This window comes from Pezoporus wallicus, unplaced genomic scaffold, assembly GCF_028554395.1.
Source record: "Pezoporus wallicus isolate ANWC-B61680 ecotype Strahan unplaced genomic scaffold, APGP_CSIRO_Pwel_v1 contig_8366, whole genome shotgun sequence".
In the NCBI taxonomy this organism is placed as follows: domain Eukaryota; kingdom Metazoa; phylum Chordata; class Aves; order Psittaciformes; family Psittacidae; genus Pezoporus; species Pezoporus wallicus.
Window position 1 is genome coordinate 1 of NW_026642977.1, and position 17,172 is coordinate 17,172.

Sequence of the window (17,172 nt, forward strand, 5' to 3'; positions counted from 1 at the left end):
TCCTCCCCGGCAAAGCATGAGACTGAGAAACTAAACATTATTTAGCAACAACTAAAATCATTGGTGTTATCAGCGTTGTTCCCGGGCTGAAAGTCAAAAACACAGTACTGCACCAGCTACTTAGAAGGAGAAAAATGACTGCTACTGCTGAACCCAGGACAACCTGACAGGAATATATGTTCCTCTTCAGCAACTTCTGTCTGTGTCCAGTGCTAGCATGTATATTAGCAAATGCCACTTCTTGGGAACATCCTGGAGCTATTATTTTCCAAAATCATTTTATAAGTGAAAAAGCACTATTATTTCCTAGAATTTTTGGTCAGCTTCTTGTGCATAAATTTTTAAATCATTGTCCTATGATTTCATTATACCTCTTATTTTTATTCTGTCATTTAAAAATAAACATAAGTAAAGAATAATTAGGGAGAAATGCACTGCATTTGAAATGTAAATAGAAGTAGATGCTACAATGTGTCACACCAGTCAGTGATCAAATATCCAAATTTTAATCTTTACAGCTCAGTTAAATAAAAAGCGATCCTTTTACATAACTTAATGTTCTCTTAATTATTCATGAAAAGTAAACTTGAACATTTAACTTCTTTGCAATAATGCATCTAGTTTAATTTTTTATTAGTTTTAAACTCACAGCCAGCATGCTGGATTAAGTTATTTGCAGTGTATATTTTTAAAGTCCATATTGAAATATTAGCCATAACTGTCTGCTGTGTATAAAAAGGGGGGGGGGGGGCGGATATATGTCTGAAGTTTAATCATGCTTCTACTTAGTCAGTCCCAGAGTAAACTGTTTTGGTTTTTTGCTGCTGAGCTCAAACAGTTAGTAGCCAGGTTTGATCTCCTGCCCCATGGAGTAGTGCCCTATGTGAATTTGAAGTTTTCTCAACCTGGGAGGCCTGCACATAAAGACTAGCCTCAGGTAGCCGGATCTCTCCTTCCCAAAGCATCTCCTGGGGTGTTGCCTGAAGCAGTCCTCCTCAAATTGTTTCAGGCATTGCTATAAACTATCTACCTCCACTACTGCCCCTCTTACCCCTCCTTCCCTCTCCTTTTCCTGGCATAAGGGAGGGTTTGAGAGTTCAGAAGTCCTATTTGACTTTAATTAAAAAAACAAAAAAGAAAAACAAAAAAGCAGATCACTTTGCGGGGAACTGGCACAGGCTGTGGAAACAGGAGCCACAGCAAGACAAAACCCAGTGGCCTTCAAAACTTTTTTCCCTTATTTTTCACCACATGAATTGGAGGATGTGGACAGTAATTAAAGGACCCCCTAGCTCCTCATTTTCTGTGTCTGGTCCTTTGATCTGGTTTATGTCAGGTAGGTATTTTCATTGCTCCTGTCATTTCTTTTATTCTCACCCAGCCCCTTTGATGTGAGCAATGATGATCTTTAATTCCAAAATAGGAGATGGGCAGGATAGCAGTACTGGCCTTACATAATGCTCTTTCACACCTTATTTTTAAACTTGAGCATAAGAGGTTTAAGTCGGAGCCTGGGGAGCATTAACCCTATCATGCAGGGGAGCTTCTGAGGAGGTTAAGAGCCTATCGCTTTTGGAAATGTCAGCCAGGTTAATCTTCTGTAGATGCCTAAAGATGCATTTGCAGAAAATATTATTATTATTTTCCTGCAAATACAATGGATCTCTAAATATAATCTGGAGGGAGTTTGTCCTAATTGTTCCCATGTGGGGAAAATATGCTGAGAAAGAACAGTAAAGCTAATGCAGTTATTCTGTCTGGCTTCACTTGGCAGCACAGTGGGAATCATAGAATCATACAATAGTTAGGGTTGGAAAGGACCTTAAGATCATCTAGTTCCAATCCCCCTGCCATGGGCAGGCACACCTCACACTAAACCATGTCACCCAAGGCTCCATCCAATGTGGCCTTGAACACCACCACGGATGGAGCATTCTCAACTTCCTTGGGCAACCCATTCCAGTGCCTCACCACCCACAGAGTAAAGAACTTCTTCCTTACATCTAACCTAAACTTCTCCTGTTTAAGTTTAAACCCATTACCCCTTGTCCTATCACTACAGACCCTAATGAAGAGTCCCTCCCCAGCATCCTTATAGGCCCCCTTCAGATACTGGAAGGCTGCTATGAGGTCTCCATGCAGCCTTCTCTTCTCCAGGCTGAACAGCCCCAACTTTCTCAGCCTATCTTCATACGGGAAGTGCTCCAGCCCCCTGATCATCCTTGTGGCCCTCCTCTGGACTTATTCCAACAGTTCCGTGTTCTTTTTATGTTGAGGACACCAGAACTGTACACAGTACTCCAAGTGAGGTCTCACAAGAGCAGAGTAGAGGGGCAGGATCACCTCCTAAATGAATGAAGCATACTGTTTATTAGTGTATGTTAATAAGCAGTTTATAAACTGTTAGCTTAGGTAGGATAGATGACAATATGGAGGTTGTTAGTAACACTAGCAGGAGAAAAGGTCTGGAGGTTCTTATTGTTGTCGCGAAATCACAGAAGCTCATTCTGTCTCTGTGCACTGCATCTTCATCGCAGGACATGCAAACAGATTAGCTGCATTCAGCCTCACTGAGCCAAGGAGAGTGTCACCTATGGCACCCCTTCAGCTAGACCATCTGAGGTGGCACATGCAGGAACCCCTCTGCCACCTCCCCACCAGTCTGTCCAGTGTGGCGCACACAGCACCACATGCCATGTTTTTTGGGGTGGCACGTGGCACCATGTGACATGCCATGCAGTGTGGGGTGGACCCTGTGGCACCTCGGGGAGGCAGGTGGTTCTGCAGATCCCCATCCCTGGGTTGTCCCCAGGGAGAGTGGCAGCCTGCGGGAGGCCATGCACTGGGGGCTGCCCTGGGGAGGTGCCACATTAGCGCAGTCCCCATCTGCCTTGGTGGTGCCTCCTCCCTCTGGGGCCCAGGAACAACGGCTCTTCTTCTGCTGTCTGCACCCTGCTCAAGTGACATTTGCCAAGGTTCAGTCGTCACAACACAATTTGCTCAGGAAATGTGCCTGCAATTGCAAATAGGTAGCCCAGAATTTTCAAAGTTCAGGACTTCAGGCATCCACACCCTGTTTAACTCTAAATGCCATGAAGGGGGCTCAGCTTTCCTTCAGTGCCTTTTATTTTAGCAGGATTTGTGACTATCTGGAAATTTAGAAAACTAGAGGTCTGCTGTTCAGCCACTTAAACCTTGATGTTTAAACATTTTGTCACTAGTGCAGGTCACTTCTGAAGCAGCTTGAACCCCTTCATAGGCTGCCAGTATCTCTTTTTCATTTGGGGTATAGCTGGCCTCAGATCCTCTGTATCCCTGACCCCAAAAGCCAAGGGGTCGACCTTGAGTCTCTTCTGGAGTTTTCTGCCAGAGGCTCCAGGTAGGACCATTCTCCCCGGCTGTGGTGTAAAGCACATTTTTTACATCTTGCCTGTTCTGGACTGGTCCAAGGGCTACTACATGAACTGTCTCTCATTTAATTTGTTCAAAGGCTTGCTGTTTCTCAGGGCCTTATTTGAAATCATTCTTCTTCTGGGTCATGTGATAGAGAGAGCTTCCAATCAGACTGTAATTTGGGATGTGCATTTTCCAGAACCCCACAACACCCAAAAACACCCCAAACACAAAGCTTGTGTTTCTTTCTTATTAGTTGGTGGAGACACTGCTGTTATCTTGCTGATTACATCTGTGGGGATATGGTGACATCCATCATGCCATTTTATCCCCATAAATTGAATTCTCTGTGCAGGTCCCTTGACCTTACTCCATTTTATGGCAAAACTGGCCTTCGGCAGGATTTGAATTATTTTCCTCCCTTTCTCCAGAACTACTTCTGCTGTATCTCCCCACATGATAATATCATCAATGTATTGCAGGTGTTCTGGAGCTTGATCCTGGGGCAGTCAATTCCAAGTGTCCTGACATCCCTACAAGTAAAAACAAACTGTGACCTTCAGCAACCCCACAGCAGAAGGATAGTCTATGCCAAGGATGAATGGAGCCTTTGGACCAGTCACATTAGGGTGCTTTTGCTACTCCTTCCCAGTCAGGCTGATTTCAGCCTCCAGTACAGTCATCTCTTGGGAACCTCCTGTCACTCCAGGAATGCAAATGGGTTCCACCCCTTGATAGCTTGATGACATCAGGGTACACTGTGCACCAGATTCTACTAGAGCCTTATACTGCTGTGGGACTGATGTGCCAGGCTGTCTGATCCATACAATCCAATAAACCCAATTGTCTCTCTCCTCCACCTCCACCTGGCTGGAGGCAAGGCCCCTCTAATAGTGATCATAAGATTGTACACCTAGGTCTTGTAGAAAGGGATTAGAATTCCTTATCACAGGATTTGGAGTAAAACGAGCTCTTCAACTCCATATGGGAAGCTGCTCACCAAAGACTGGAGCAGCAACTTTCTTGGGAGGATCATCCTTGACTGTTATTCTGCAGTTCACACATTTGTTTCTCCAAACCACTTGGCTTAAACCACAACAGTTCTTTTTGGCACCCAACTTGGGGCAGGAAGGGTTGAGATAACTACAGATCTGACCACTGTGTGTCTAATCGTATTTGTGATAAGTATTTATTGTTTCAGATTAATAGCCGCTCCTCACAATGCTGATTTATTGGCTCTCAAAGTTGTTGCTTTTGATCTCATAGTTTCAGCATGTCATACCTTACTTAGAGCTGGTATTTGCTGTGTTAGTGTTTATCAGATGGGGGCCTTGGGCTAAGGTCCTTGTTTCACTGTGCTTTACGGTAATGACTTGTAATACAGGCGGGCTCCAGCAGCACGGCGGGATGGACGTGGCTGTGGGCTTGTACCTGGCCGTCCCGCTGCTCTTCACCGTCCTGGCCCTCGTCCTCGCCTCCGTCTTCATGAGGCTGCAGGGAGCCGAGGGGGAGCGGCCCCGGGAGCTGGCGTCAGCCGAAGTGTCCCGGGAGAGCGGCCCCGGTGACCAAGCGGCGGCGGGAGCGGGGCCGGAGGCCGGGAGGGAGCGGCTGACGCTGGAGGAGGTCGGGGCGGTCGAGGAGGGGAAGAAGGCGGCTGCCGAGCAGCGGGAGGAGGTGGCGGAAGAACCGGGCCCCGCAGCCGAGCCCAGCCCCACGGCGCCCGAGAGCATCCCCCGACAGCCGCCCACCGAGCCCTGCGAGCCCGAGCCCCAGGAGGATGCAGAGAGCAAGATACCACCTTTGGGAGCCTCTGGGTCCAGCCTCGGGTACCCGGGACAAGCGGAGGATGCTGGAGACCATGCAGCATTTCCCAGCAAGTCAGAGGAGGAAGATCTGGACTCAGAAAAAGAGAAGCTGGTGGTGAGAGAGCCAGCAAGCACAGCAGCTACACCAGCCCCAGTGACAAGTACAGCAGCATCATTTGAGAGTTCTGAAGGTTTTGAATGGCCTTTGGGTACCCTTGGGACCTGCCTGCTGATTGTGATGGGGCACACATACACAGTGTGTTTTACCCATGACCGTTTTGTCTGATCTCGAAAGTTAAGGAGAGTAGGGTTTGGGTCTTGTCTAGGGTTAGACAACAATATAGGAGGACCAAGAGGTTTTCCCCAAGGCTGGACAGTGATGAGTGGCAGGGTGTGTGGGACAGTATGAGCAAGCATCTAGTCCACTGAGCCCCTCCAGTGCTTTGGAAGTGTCGGAGATGGAAGGCACCTGTATGGAGTTCCCAACGTCATCTTCTTTCAATTTTTTGTCCTCCTGGGACAGGAGTTTTTCCACAGCTGAAATAATGGAAGGGGTGAGATTGTCTTTGATCTCTCAAGTTGATGACTCACCAGTTTTGTGGTGCTGCCTCACTCCAGGTCACTGATGCCAATGAGTGGGCATATGATGGTGGCACACTCCATGTAAGATTCCGCCACGAGTCATGTACATTTGACTTCATATGGATTTATGGGTGCATTCCTGGCATCTGGCTTATGATAGATCATCTCTAGATTATGTGACTCCCTCAGGTATTGGAGGTCTCTCTCTAACGTGGTCCCCTTGTCTGAGGGACACATAACATCATCCTTGTAGGAAAACCTTTCCTTCACAGCTGCCAAGAACCACCTCCAAAGGCTGAGGTCTGGTTTCTCTTTTGCAATCACATTGTTGATTCCCCCTTCCCTAGCAAGTGATCCCAGCTGCTTGGCTTCCCTACCTTCTACTTTGTGACCATCGGCCCCATTGTTCCAGCATAGGAGCAACCAGGTGACGATGTGCTCCCCTGGATGACGGCTGAAATGTTTTTTGCATATTCCACAGCTCGGTTGAGGTCTGGGATTGAGAACTTACCTCTTCTTCTTCCTTTTCCTCTGATTCCTGTATTAATAACTCTTTTTCAGATGCTGTCCCCTGTAGTATGTGTATTGTGTCTTCTTTCTTCACTGCACAAGTTGCTCTTTGTGGCTCTCGTATGCTTTTCCCCTTGCTTATAGGGGCAACTGATATTGTCACGGATTGGTCCTTTGGTTTAGCTGCAGCATCTATTACTGGGGTTGGAGTGGCTACAGTGTCTGTTGTTGGGGTTGGTGTAGCTGCTGTGCTTGGGGAGTTGAATAGCTGCATTTTCTGTGGCTGTGCCATCAGATCCAGAGACATCTTTTTCCAAAGACACTCTGTAGGCATAGGACAAGCCCCAGCATGTTACCATCATCTGTTCCTCTCTGGTATTGCTGGGACGACAGCACAGCTCATTTTAGTATTTTACTAGTTTTTCCAGATTTTGGATGTGTATCATGCAACTCAGTAATTTTCCATTGCTACTGTTACAATGCCATCAAACTTAACATTACTCAAAACTGATTCTAAAGGTTTATATATTCCGTTTTGTGATTTTGTGCCCCTCTTGTCTCAGCACTGAATATAAAATAGAATATATTAGCAGTTTGTTAACTTAAAAGATGGCATTTCTTCTGATGCAGAAAGAGTTAATCCTAGAGTTTTAGCTCTGAGCTTAGTTTATTGAGCTTCTGGATACACGTGTAAATTTTCTCAGATGAGGGATAATAGATGTCAGTTAAAAAAAAACAATACTGATTTGGGTTCTTTCGTAGTTTGTGGGTTTGTATGTCCCACATGGTATAGAAGCAGGCTCTGCAAGATTGCCTGAAATATGCCTGGCCTCTCAGCTGCACTAAAAATAATTCCTGCTTCCCTTATTTCTAGAAGCTGCAAACCTTTTCAGCTCCTTGTTTAGGAAGATTTCTTTTCAGCTTTCAAATAGCAATAAGGGAATGGTCTTTAGGGGTGACTTGTATTTCTAAACCACTCCTTTGTAAGAATTTATGTGTGTTTTTGAGGTTTTTTTTTTTGTTTTGTTTCATCACTTCTGTTATGAAGTGTTCTTGACTGGGTGACCTTTCTTTGAGAGCAGCAGTTCACATTGGATTTTGGCAAAATGGGTTTGATAGTCCTTGCTTTACTAATCACTAGCACCTAGATGACAGTAATTCACCCTCTAATACCCCCACAAAACCTATTTATGCAGAACTTGACATGATTTGCAGTCTCTGTAAAGGAGGAACATAGGACTTAAGCAATGCCTAGAATTATTTTTTTTTACCTCCATTTCAGTTCAGTTCAGACAACTAAGCTGTTCTTGCCATAACCTGGAACTTAGCACCTTATAACAGTCACACTATCAATTCTGTCATTCATGTGTCTCCCTTGTAACAGAAAGGGGGGAAATTGCAAGGGTTTAAGGCTGCCGGTAAAATTGATCTTAGTAGCAATAGTAGTCCAATTTAAGCCAACGCAATCACAGCCTTTTTATTAATATTGGTTTACCATCATCCATTTTAACTGTAACATGTTGTCAGTGAATGCCAACAAGCATCCCAAAGTCAGAGTACTTGTTTGAGGTTTGTAATCAACAACACACACAGATTCAGAGGCATTATTTTATTTATTTGCTTCTGGAGACAGAAAAAAAAGTGCTGGCAACTCATAGTTTTGAGAGAGGTTTCTTTCCCAACGCCTGTTTTAGGGAAATGTGTGAATGGAAAATTTTGTTTCCATGAGTTTAGATAACATCTGCATTAATATGGTATAGCGTAAGGATCATTAAAGTTCAGAGTATCTTATCAGGTGTTCTCTAATGCACTTTTGATGAGCTTTAATGATTCTTGCTGTAGTGTTTTTTCATCTTTTCCCTCCCTCTCCTATTTTTTTTCTGCTTGATTTTAATAATAGCTTAACCCAGGTGGTAGACTCTATCTATAAATAATTTTGTATGTATTGGGAAGCTGGTATGTGTTGACACGGTGTATTTCTGTGCATTTATAATGTCTCTTTCCTTTGTGCTCACACCTCTGCTTCATATTTTGTTAGGCACCACCCACTGGAAAATGTTTTTTTTTGATTGAAAGTAACACAGTAAAAAAAAAAAAAAATCAAATCAGATCCAGTGTCTTAATTCCAGCCAAAGAACTGAATTAACATGGAGTCACTCTTAAGCCTATGTACAGTGACTGCAGGGTAGATGTTGCAACCTTTCTGATGTCAGGTAGCCAGGAGGTCTAGGACCATGGTTATGTTCTTGGAAAATCCAAAGATACAGCCTGATGTGTCTTTAACAGTCAGCTCCTAGAAATCCAGGAACCCAAACTCTAAAGTGAATTGTTTGAAATCATACAGTTACTGCTGTATGTCAGTCTAATATTTACTACTCAGAAGATTAGTTTTATACTCAGATGCTCTATGACTGAGGTGGAGTTTCCATGTTTCAACAGAAGACATTGAACTCCTATTTTAAATACAGACAGATGATTTGGTGTTGATGGGGAACTGAGGTTGGTACTATCATAACTCTTAGTACTTGTACTTTCATGTGCCAAACTGAATATGAGATGGAGGAAGTGGAGTTCAATTTCACAAGTAATTCTGGCTAAAGATGGGAGGGAGCAGTTACTGAATTTTCATTCAAACCAATCACTTCTCCATTTTTGTTTGTTTATACAAGGGTGAGATGAGCTGAAGATACTCTTTCAGACAGCAGTCCAGGTTATAGGGGGCCTATAGGGATGCTGGGGAGGGACTCTTCATTAGGGACTGTAGTGATAGGACAAGGGGCAATGGGTTAAAACTTAAATAGGAGAAGTTTAGATTGGATATAAGGAGGAAATTCTTTCCTGTTAGGGTGGTGTGGCACTGGAATAGGTTGCCCAGGGAGGTTGTGAATGCTCCATCCCTGGCAGTGTTCAAGACCAGGTTGGATGAGGCCTTGGGTGATATGGTTTAGTGTGAGGTGTCCCTGCCCATGGCAGGGGGGTTGGAACTTGATGATCTTAAGGTCCTTTCCAATCCTAACTATTGTATGATTCTATGATTATCTGGGGTCAGAAAATTGTTTTATCCTGATTTTTTTTGCCTTATTGACCAGAATTAAAATAATAGAAAAGCCTTGACAAACAAAAAAAATAATAAAATGTGAATGTGTATCTGGGGTGCCTTGTTCTGGCACTCTCCTGTTGGAGACACCAGAGTTGCCCAGGCTGTGGTTCTGTCTGGGCAGAGAACTGCAGCTCTCGGCCTGGAAAAGGGACATGCCAAAACTAAATGGATTTGCGGAGGGGCAAGGGATTTTCAGTATTTGGGGGTATCTAGGATGGTACGGGTTTGGGAAGTGAAGCTGGTCTGAGCTTTAAAACTTTTTGTGTTGTTTATGAAAACAATAATTTTTAACCCCCCCAAATTTACATTGCCTAATTATGACCAGCTTATTGACAATATTTACTCTTTTAGACGGTCAGAGTTTGAGCTTATGCAGCTTAAAGTCACTGCTTTGCTCTTTATGACAGTAGAAACAGGATGGAGTTTCTTCCAGGTATCTGCCAGTTGCATTTCAGTAGTTTTTGTAACTCTTCTCTGCCACACCGTACATGAGGTTTCTGTGCGTGTGAGACACCCCACACCAGAGATCTAGGCGCAAGTACAAAACCTTTTCATATCTGGAGAAAAACAGCAACAAAAATATTAATTTACCTGGGGTGGGGAGGGGGCACATGTTTGCAGCCATTAACTGGCTGGAGATGTTTTCTTGAACAGCTCTGGTTCTGGAGGTGCATGTGTGTCTATTAAACCTCTGATGCCTGATTTCCCCAAGACTGTTTGTTTGTTGTTGTTTTTTTGTGTTTTGCTGTTGCAGTTTTGATTTTTTTACCTTTTTTTCCTGTGCAGGGAATATGCCCACACCCCAAACACCCACCTTAGCTTCCACACACTTTTTAATTTAGCAGACTCTACTATAGAAAGCTGAAAGCTTTTTGTATCTGTAAAGCTTTTTTGCTTAGTCTGTAACATTACCATCTACATTTCTGTAAGCATAGCCAGTCCTCATCATGTAGATAGAGCTAGAGAGAAATCTATTGACTATAGTGATATCGGAATAGACTCCACAACTCGTTAAAGTTGTAAAGTAGGTATGCATTTATTCAGCTGAAGGTGCATGGGGGATACTCCTCCAAAGTCATGCACACCTCAGTTTCGTTTTCCTCTACATTTATCCTCTAAAGTACTACATATGCATTAGGTTACACAATACGTCTATACATATTTATGTCCTATCCCAGCTTCGTATTATAATGAGCTCAAAGGTCCTTTGCACATGCACAGTGCCTCCTGGTGGTCGTGGGCAGGGGTCTTCAGATGAAGTAAACGAGTCTTCCTCGGGCCTGAACTTTTCACCCTTGGTCCTCACGCATGCTCTTTAGGAGCTTGGATGAGTCTGGTCTATGTCCAAATGGTTTTTGCTGAAACTTAAGTAACTGTTTTCCTTATTAGGAGGTTATGTTCTGGTACTGCACGATAGGTATTTGCTGAGCGATATATCTGTTAATCAAGCTATGTAACTTAAGAAATACCCCCTTGTACAACCCCCCTGTACAATTCACCTAACCCCCTTGTACAATAGTCCACATCAATAGCTTTTCCCTTTATTTCATTTAATTCTCTGATATCAGTGCCAGTGTTTGTGTGAGGCTGCTCTCAAATGGAAGGAGTGCTCTTTGAGAGAGACGGTGGGAAAGATACAGTTTGTTTGCAGGTGCCAAGACATTTGCTGTTCCTCCTTCTCTTCAGGGATAAATTGGGATGATTCAATGTACACTCCAACCCTAATTTCAATCCCGTTTAAGCAAATAACTGTGCCCTGCACCTTTCCTCATTATAAATTCATTCTCTCATGTATCTGTGGTCAAGGCACTGAGACAGTTACTAACTAGAATAAATTGTACAATTCACATTTGTGGGAGGTAACAAACCAACCACACACATGCAGGCAGAAGGAAACCTACATTGTTGATTAAACTAGAGCTATCTGAATACAGACAATTGGCACCTAAGACTCTTAATTCAGGACGAAGACACCTTTGCTTTTAGGGAAATGTAAGGAAATTGCCATCCTGTTGCGGTACATGGGCAGTGTGGTACCTGTAGCTGAGGTGGGAAGTGCAGCTGTGTCTGGCAGGTAGGTTCCTGCAGGGTTCTGTGTGTCCCTTGGCAGGAACACACAGGGCAGGAGGGGGTCTTGTGTCCTGGTTGGATTCGCTTTGGTTCCCAAGCTGTCCTCCCCCTGCCCATCTGCCTGCACTGATGAGCATCATCCCTATGGGAGCCTTTCTCCTGAGTGTGGTGGGTGCTATCTGACATCCCCTAGAGAATTTAGAGAGCCTCAGAAAGTCTTTCTGCAGGCTTGTGGTACAGGAGATGGGGCATAGTGTGGGCTGATCTCACTGCCTGGTGCCTGCAGGAGAGGGCTACCTGGTGTACTGTGTCCTTGTGGTGCTGTGGAGTGGGCGCCACTGGGGTCATCCCCTGCAGCCTGAATGGGTGTGGTTTGGTGCAGGATCCCTCCTTGGGCTATACCAGAGTGGGCGTGAGCCCTGGGGAACAGACCTTAGCTGTCACTGCAGCTCTTCGTGCAGTCACATGAGTTGTCATTGACCCCTGGATGTTGTTTTTTACTGTTTGTTTATTGCTGAGTAATTTCAGCCAATGTGTTTTTTAGCATTAGGTCTATTCATCATGAATGTCAACACATTAAGTTCATAAATTTTCTGACCTAGATGAAAATGAGTCTGGAACAGGCTACTCTTACTAACTTAACAAGCTGGTTTAATTTTCCCCTGCAACTTGCTCTAATAATATGACCAGCTTTAAATTCCTCTGGCTGGAAGGCTTGGCAGTAAAGTCCTGTGCAGGGCTAAGGTTTGAAACATGAGGCTTTTCTCAGGTTTGGAACATGGCAATTGATATCTCTTCTACTGAGCACTGATGGAAAATACCCAGGAGCAGAAGTTTGTTCTTGGGAAAGTACTTTTCATATGCTGAAGACAAGGACTGCAAACCCATTTTCCTAGAGGTCAGGTCACTGCTTAGCATGTGCATTAGCATCTAACTATAGAAAGCCACCCTAGCAATCCAGTCACTTTTGGTGACCCCAGCCAGAAGACACAGAGCATTTGTGGGGTCTGGTCCCAGTTTTCTCCCTTCTTAAGTGTTTCTTTTGGCTGTGATATTGTCTACCAGCACAGAAGCAGATATGCATTTGTCTTAGCAGTAGCAGCAGCTTATTGCAGAGTGCTTGGCAAAACTCTCCCTGTCCTAGTTTGCCACTGCCCCAGTTTTAAAGGCACTTGTTCCTCCAGACTGCTGCCCATGCCACCAGAAGGAGCTGACTTGATTCTGCACAAGGTGAATATCCTGTGGGAAAGCTCTGCCTGTCCTTGTCAGAGCTGGCTTCCAGGTCTCCCTGCTCACCATGCAGGATATGACCCTTAAATGAATTTTATGAATGAGCTAAATGGATTGTAATTGATGATGTAATCTTCACTTGAAAGTACAATTCAGAAACATGGAAACGAGCACAGTAAAGCATTAAATTAAATCACACCAATCTGGTCAGATCATGGAGAAAAGTATTTTTCTCTTTAATTTTGGCTTCTGTATTCATTGAATTTCTCCAAACAGCAGCTTGTCTGTACGTCTGATGCTCAGTTAATGGTATGAACTCAGTGAAGGAGCTTGAGCCAAGTCTGCCTGACTGCACATGCCTGAGGGTGCTCAGCAAAACAGCCAGAGAACAGGTGCCTGCTGTACTTGAGAGCTGCCTGATCTGATGGGAGGGAGGAAATCATGAATCTAGGAAATTCATTTCATGTATTTCATCCCACCAGAAAAGCTCTTCCACTGGTCACATCTCCACAAGCGGTTCAGTGTCTCGATGCTTGGGTTTGTGCTGTATGGGAAGCAACCTTCATGCTAGTAGCAACAAAACATGAGGAAGGGAACACACCCCTCCATTCCACCACTCCAGGATGGGTCTTTGGCTCTGCAAAGGAGGTAGTGGAGGGGCTGGGGTGGCCCTGGTCCTGCGGCAATGAGGGCAAGCTCTACAAATCTGTTCTGGGCTCTGCTCAGAACATTGCAACCGCCCCCCTTGTATCCTTAGGTTTAGATAAAAAATGAAGCAGGCAAAGCTATTAACCACTGCATGTTGTCTATTTGTTTTGTATAATCAGGTGTTGAAATCATGATAAATGTTGACATCAAGTAGGAAGAAGTGCAGAATATAATTGTGTGAGCCAATAGGGTCATATGAAGTCTGTGCTTTTGCTAACATAATATGAAGAGATGCTACTAGCAATTAATATTACCATTTATTATAACTAATTTTATAGCTAATTATTACAAGTAATAATTATTCTACTAGGATTATTTTCCTAAGGGCTTTGTCATTCCTTATGCTTGAAAGTTGTACAGTATGTATGACAATAGCTGAAACTTTAATTTTGTAGGATTCTCTCAGTGTGACTACTGCATTTGTGATGTGTGCATGTGACGCTGTATATGGTTTTGTTCTTTTACATCTGTCTTGCATGATGCCTTCTTGCTAAATGCTCTGCAAAAAATTTAAGTAAAAAGATGTGTCATGGTTTAAACCCAGTCAGGCAACTTGTTCACTCACTCCCAGTGAGTGGTGCCGAGCTGACAACAATTGAGGTCTGTCCCACCCCCCCCCGCACCGGGGCTCTCCCCTTCCCCACTCCCGGAGGAATGGGGAGGAGGATCGAAAGAGTGCAACCCCCACGGGTTGAGACAAGAACAGTCCAGCAACCAATGTACAACACAAATCACCACCACTACCATCAACTACAACAATGATAAGGGAAAATAACAAGGGAAGAGAATACGATACCACCGGCCAAGAAACGAGTCCCACCCGGAAGCCCGTGTCCTTCCGGGTGACTCCCAGTTACCCCCCACCCCGGGCATGACGTGCTGTGGTATGGAATACCTCCCTGGCTAGCCCGGGTCAGGCGCCCCATCTCTGCTTCCTCACAGCTTCCCCTCCTCCCTGGCAGAGCATGAGCCTCACAAAGTCCTTGGTCAGGGTAAACATCACTTAGCAACAACCGAAAACATCGGCTTCACCAACACCGTTCTCAGGCTGGAAGTCAAAACACAGCACTGCACCAGCTACCACAAAGGAAAAAACATGACTGCTACTGCTGAACCCAGGACAAGATGTCACAGTGTACTGAAAATATTGACACAACACATTTGCTATGTGAACTTGATGTACATTATTTCACATCAGCACTGCAGTGTAAATGAGCAGTGTATGCCATGTGAGGTTCTTACTATAATACATCGTAAGGATCTGTCCTTGGCTATAATATATAGTGCAGCAATGCAAAATTTGATGTAACCAGTACTGCATATTTCTCAGTCCTCAATCTCTCTATTATATAGTTAAGCATCTGTGATAATAATAATAATTGAAATTGATAGCATTTTTATCAGGCCTTCCATCTGAGGATGGAAGTTTCAGGGGTTTCACAGCTACACAGAAGTAAGCCCTACAATCTACCCTTGAGAGTAGATGGCTTTTTTTCTATTATGGAGATGAGGAGATGAAACACAGTTCAGAAGTGTGTCTTATGATGCCAAGCTTGTTTTCAAAAGTAACTTACTATTTGGATGCTAGAATTCCATCAACTCTCAATAGCTGCTGTGGTTTAAGCCAAGCCGGTAACTCAGAACCATGCAGCCGCTTGCTTACTCCCCCCCCTTCTTCCCCCTCCCCACTCCCAGAGGGATGGGGAGGAGAATCGAAAGAATGTAAATCCTATGGGTTGAGATAAGAACAGTCCAATAACTAAGGTATAACACAAAACTGCTACTGCTACCACCAATAATAATGATGATAAGGGAAATAACAAGGGGAGAGAATATAAAACTAAAGGGGGAAAAGGAAAAGAAAATAAGAAACACAAGTGATGCACAATACAATTGCTCACCACCCACCAACCATTACCCAGCCTGACCCAAGCAGCAATCTGGGCCTTCTGGGTAACAACTCCAGTTTCTGTACTGGGCATGATGTACTATTGTATAGAATACCCCTTTGGCTAGTTAGGGTCGGGTGTCTTGTCTTTGCTTCCTCATGGCTTCCCATGCCCCTCCTCACTGGCAGATCATGAGACTGAAAAGTCCTTGGTCAGAGTAAGCATTACTTAGCAACATCTAAAAACATCAGTGTGTTACCAACATTGTACTCAGGCTAAAGCCAAAACACAGCACTGCACCAGCTACTAGGAAGGAGAAAAATAACTTACAGCTGAACCCAGGAAAATAGCCTAAAGCAATGTGAGTGCTTTGACCATTTTTAACTTGTGTGCCATGGAAAGGTTCAGAGAGAACAAGGAGTCCGAACTTAACATCAGACCTTTCCTCTGACAACTAATTTTTTTTTTAAATTTTTGTCAGTTTATCTGTATCTCTTGTGTACTAGCTCTGAGCTAGAGGATTTAACATGAGAGAATAAGAGCACCTTTCAAATCTACTCTCCTTGGTTTATTGTCCTGTATGGAGATGCCTTCTGGGTTTTGTAGGGCAGTCTCAAACTTGCCTTTTTGGCCAAACCCTGGATATTTTGTTGATGCCTGGGTAGGTTGCGTGGCTTCTTCTGAGCCCTGTGGTGCTCAGTCTGTGCTGCTGTTTGCACCCAAGCCAGCTGAAATAAGCTAGCTGCCATATAGCGCTGGCCATGTTGTGATGTGCCCACAGTATGGGGGGATGTATGGAGGGCTTGTAGAAGAGCTGTCTGAACATGCACAGAAGAGACAGAGAAGGGAGGTTTTTCACTGGAGGGGAACCCAATGATGCTCTACATTGGTAAACAGAGGGTTTAGGAAAGGATAAACTTCAGGTGTGGGCCAGCAAATGGGGCTCTGTGCATACCTTTTGTTCTTAGGAGAAAAGGCAGCTGGCTAGGAGGGACCTGGGTATGTGCAGCCCCTGCCCATGAGCAGTCATGGCAGATTGTGGTAGCCTGAAGTTAACTGAAAATCCTGAAAATCCAACTGCCTTTAAGATTTCACTAAGGCTTCTCACTCCAGGATTTCTTTTTCACATACTTTATTCCTATGTACAACAACGTTTTCAAAAGCATGCATTGGAAATGACAATTAGCAGGAAGTTTCATTTCTGTGATAGACTTCTCTCTCCAAGCTCAAGAATCCAAAGGAAACACGACAAGAGAAAATTCATCTTATAGAATGAGTCTCCCAGGTGGGAAGGCTGCATTATGTTTGGCCACTTGCCACATACCAAAACCCCCAGTCACAAAGCCATTTGTGACTGACCCCAGGGTTGGGGGTGACTGGACAGCTGAGCAAGTTTGGTGGGAACATAATATTTGCAGGTAGCTTTGAGCAGGGAGATAGAGAGAAGTGTTTGCAGGGAATGAAATTGTGTCTACTTGATTGTGTCTGGTTGATATTCTTTCTATTAGTAAAATAACTCTGAAAATATGAATATATCAGTGTCATCAGTGTATGCTGAGACAGCAGTGCTGATCACTCCTGGCAGTCTGTGATGTGCTGTTTGCCTCTTTTCTAAGAGAGATCACATTTTTTAAGACTTAATTTTATTGTTTTAGCTTCATGAGTTTATTTCTGAACTTGGCTGCTGTTACCTGGAAAATAAATAGAGAATGAAGTACGATTTATACTACAGTTCGGCCAAATTGCTCTTATTAGAAGGAAAAATACATTTATTGAATGCATTGAGGATGGAATTAGCTCCTCAGTGATGATGATAAATGCTTGCAGTCCTGTAAACGTGCTGAACATTAACTTCCTAAATTACTGTACCACTTTGATTATCAAG

At 44.1% G+C, this 17,172-nt stretch overlaps 1 protein-coding gene across 1 annotated transcript; it reads left to right on the forward strand.

The window, feature by feature from the left end:
• Positions 1 to 4,800: 4,800 nt before the first annotated feature.
• LOC130592251 (tropomyosin-1, isoforms 33/34-like) lies at positions 4,801 to 6,283 on the forward strand. The gene is made up of 2 exons (XM_057396460.1): positions 4,801 to 5,441; positions 6,262 to 6,283. The coding sequence occupies exons 1-2, from the start codon at positions 4,801 to 4,803 to the stop codon at positions 6,281 to 6,283; spliced, it is 663 nt and encodes a 220-aa protein (XP_057252443.1).
• The last annotated feature ends 10,889 nt before the right edge of the window (positions 6,284 to 17,172 follow it).

What these genes read in the sequence shown, in the direction of transcription:
- LOC130592251 (XM_057396460.1), top strand. Translation starts at nt 4,801, where the DNA reads ATGGACGTGGCTGTGGGCTTGTACCTGGCCGTCCCGCTGCTCTTCACC. An exon ending in TGCCTGCTGATTGTGATGGG is followed by an intron (nt 5,442 to 6,261) that starts GCACACATACAC and finishes CATATTCCACAG; the next exon opens with CTCGGTTGAGGTCTGGGATT.